General features: G+C 50.3%; 1 protein-coding gene across 1 annotated transcript in view; it reads left to right on the forward strand.

The window, feature by feature from the left end:
• Positions 1-2693: 2693 nt before the first annotated feature.
• The window catches only part of TAGLN3 (transgelin 3), a 15430-nt gene continuing 14500 nt past the window's right edge, over positions 2694-3623 (forward strand). The window contains exon 1 of the mRNA XM_004706394.4: positions 2694-3143. Coding sequence (XP_004706451.1) covers positions 2964-3143 — 180 coding nt within the window. The 5' untranslated portion in view covers positions 2694-2963. The remainder of the gene's footprint in view (positions 3144-3623) is intronic.

Here is a 3623-nt window from a genome sequence, read left to right on the forward strand (position 1 = left end):
TACTTCATAATATAATAAATAATAAATGATAATTGTAACGTCCAAAATGTTTTACTGCATTTTCCCTTTTTCGTTTAATAAATTGGGTAATACGCGTGTAATGGTGACTAAAGGGTGTTTTTTCATGTCCTCTATGCTCTAACTTCGAAAATACTTGATTTACAAATAAGGAATCCTACTTGGCGGAATTTCATTTATCACGGTAGGGTCTAGAACCGATTAACCTCGATAAACGAGGGTTCACTGTATAGCAAAATGAATTAGGAAGCAATCAATTTTGAGGATTTAACTTTTGTAGTAAAGTGAGGTGCATAGTTTAAATAACTGAGTTTAACAACTGGGTCTCAGAATTCCTAAAAATGTAACCACAGACGCTGTTACAAGTGCATCTCTCCAGGATCTGTGGCCAGCCTGGTATTCGGCCTTGCTTTCCTTCCTGCGTGGCTCCGCCCTTTAGATCGATACGCTGGTGTCACAAAACATTTACCTTCACCTTCGTCCTCAGACTGCGTAACTGTCTCGGCTGTTTTCCTGGCACATCTTCAGCTTGCCCAACGCCTACTTATCTTTGGAGGTTCAGACAGAGAATCATTGCCTTTCTAGACCGTTTTCCTCCTCCTGAAGCTCTCCTCTGGGTATAACTGTGCCCAGACAAGTGCCTGGTGCCTGCTTTTCCCTTGAAGACGGACTGGCATTTATTGTTTGCATATTTGGCTATGCCACTCGGCCGTGTTATCCTTTCTCATTCATTTTTGTGTCTCAGACCTATAAGCCCTGAAAAAGCTTGTTGAAAAAAAATCAGCAGTGCCCTCGGTAACTGTTGGCTTCAGGCAGTTTCTGCCTTCACCACCCAGATGTTTCTTCTCTGAAGACTTTGTTTGGAGTTGTGGCCTCTTCTAACCTAACAGGTGCTACTTGCCACTGTGTCCTTCCCAGAACCATGAGCTCAATCATTCACCGAAAGTACCCCAACTAGACTGTTACAACGGGAGGGAATCACATGACTTACTTAATACAATCTGCAAAAAAAAAAAAAAGGGTGGAGGGTTGATGGGGAAGGCAGATGTATGCCTTTAGGAATTGTTCCCAGCTTTATGGTTCACCGCACCATCTCTTTTAGAACCATCTCAGGCAAGGAAAAAGTAAAGTGCTTTCTGTTGGAGTCTATATACCCTTTATCTCAGGTTGACACTAATCTTATGACAGCCACCTAAGATGTAGATAGATAGATAGATAGATAGATAGATAGATAGATAGATAGATAGATAGATAATAGATAGATTATAAAAGCACACCCACTGCCGTTGCGTAGATTGCGTCTCATGGTACACAGAGCTCCTGGATCTTTCACAACCCTTTGTCTTTTACTGCTCTCTCTCCCAAGCCTCCAGGCAAACCACCCACAGATTTACTAAGTAATTAAATTTTCATTAGTCCAGGCCCCAGTCCGGCAGGAGGTTTTTTTACTTAATACGTTATTATTTGAGAAGTCATTTCCTACGTAGCTTCTAATGAGTTTCCCCCAGGGACCGAGGACCAGCCCATGTGCTAGAGCAGCTTGCTCAACTGTGTCGCGGTCCATGAGTCAGTCTGTCTTAGAGACACGGAGGTGTTTTGCTTTCCTCTTCCCACTTCCAACATCCAGCCTGGAACCTGGCACATTTAAGCACTCAAGAAATAGTTATTGAGTGAAGAACTCCGACCAACTAGCCCCATTGCCCTAGAATAGAAGAAGAAATGAACCAAAGGACATCTATTTGGGTGTGCTTGACATGAAAGGCACCCAGAGCCTCACATACATGCAAGACCAATGAGACTCAACCTTTCCCTGTGAGCGGCTTACAATCTAGTCTCTTGTGTGCTTATGCCAAGCACACAGTTATGACTCCCAGTATGGCGGTGAGCCTTGGTGGCTTTAACGGAAAGGAAATAGATGAAATCTTGCCCCCTTTTATCAAAACTTTCGATGGAATGAATCCTCGGTACCTTTGAGCTCTGCTTCCTTTACAGCACTTACTGAGTTTCTTTTGGTTAAAATAGCCGTGAAAAGAAAAAAAAAAAACCCACCTCCCTTCCGTGCATAAATTAAACGGAGACGCAACCATTCCCCATGAGGATGGAAGTTTCAGAATGAAATCTCAGGGCTGCGAGCTGAACAAAGTCATGATTGCGTCTCTCAGCTCCTCCCCTCCTGCCCTAGACAATTGTCATCTCTGACCGAGGAAAAGTGGTTTGCCTACCCCTGACAGATGGACAGTTGCAGATGGACCCTCCCAGGGGCCCCAACCCATTGTGCGGCTGCACGTTGGCCTGGTAGACAATTGGCCAGACTCCCGGGAGGAGGGGAGTGCTGGCAGAGGGGGGTGGGCGGGCTTGGCTGACACCAGAGGGGGATGGCTTTGGGGCCCCGCTCTTAGCAACAGCCCTGTTTGATCCTCCTCAGCCCTGAGAAAATCAAATCAGTGTCCACTTCTTCCAGGCACGATGCCACAGCAGCAGCCCAACGTCAAGGCGGCCGTCCTCCCTGCCTGTTAACCACAGGCGCTCTCTGATCTCATGGTCCCTGCCTTTGCAAAGTGCTACTGAGAAGGGAGACGAAAGGACACCGCCCACCCCCTCGCTGCGGCCCTGGGTCCAGGCTTGACTGTGAGTCCTCTGGCTTCATCTCCTCTCCCGGGAAGGCGAGGGGTCTGAGAGCGGGGTCCCAGCCCCCTGGTCCTGCCGGGGGCTTTCTTCTTTTATTCTAGAGCCCTCGGCGCCCGGCTGCGCGCAGCTTTCCCATTTGTAGGTGAAACCCTATTGGCTTCCCAGGCTCCTGGATTTAAACCACGCCCGGCTTTCCGTCCGCTCGCTGCCTGGGGGCCAGGTCGTCCGGCAGCCCCAGCCCAGCCCGGAGGGAGCCGGGGCGGCGGCGGTGCTATTGTGTGCATGCCGCGCGGGTCTTCTTCTCTCCTGGTCCAGAGATGGCGAACCGGGGCCCGAGCTACGGCTTAAGCCGCGAGGTGCAGGAGAAGATCGAGCAGAAGTATGACGCAGACCTGGAGAACAAGCTGGTGGACTGGATCATCCTGCAGTGCGCCGAGGACATAGAGCACCCACCCCCGGGCAGGGCCCAGTTTCAGAAATGGTTGATGGACGGGACGGTAAGGGCGGCCTCGGGCTTTGGGACCCGGGCCCTGGGCACCGACACCTCCCGGGGCCCTTTGTTTTAGCGCCAGGCTGCGGGCTGCGGGGCGACGCTGCTGTTGCCACGCTCCGGGTCTCCGCGAGGATGGGGATGCTTTTATTCCCGGCGGGGCTGGAGCATTCGAGCGGACTGCACAATTCCCTAGCTAGTTAGAGGATTCCCCACCCGTTCCGCCGAGTTGCTGCCAAAACCAGTAGTGCCCTTTTCCCAAGAAGAAGAGAGGACTCTTGCTTTGTAGCCTCCTCTCTGCCTCCTTGGTTAATTCAGCTCGTGGGGGGTAGGCGGGTGGGGGACCTTTCATTCCCCCAGGGGAGTGAATGGCTTGGACGGTGAAACAAAGGAAGGATTGGGGAGCCAGTGCGCGGGTGGTCACTAGGTTTAAGTGGATGTGTTCTCGTGAAAAACTAGAGTTTTTATTTCATGACCTATGTTTTGA

This window comes from Echinops telfairi, unplaced genomic scaffold (assembly GCF_000313985.2).
Source record: "Echinops telfairi isolate 266 unplaced genomic scaffold, ASM31398v2 ScPeMD7_6;HRSCAF=24_0, whole genome shotgun sequence".
Lineage (NCBI taxonomy): Eukaryota > Metazoa > Chordata > Mammalia > Afrosoricida > Tenrecidae > Echinops > Echinops telfairi.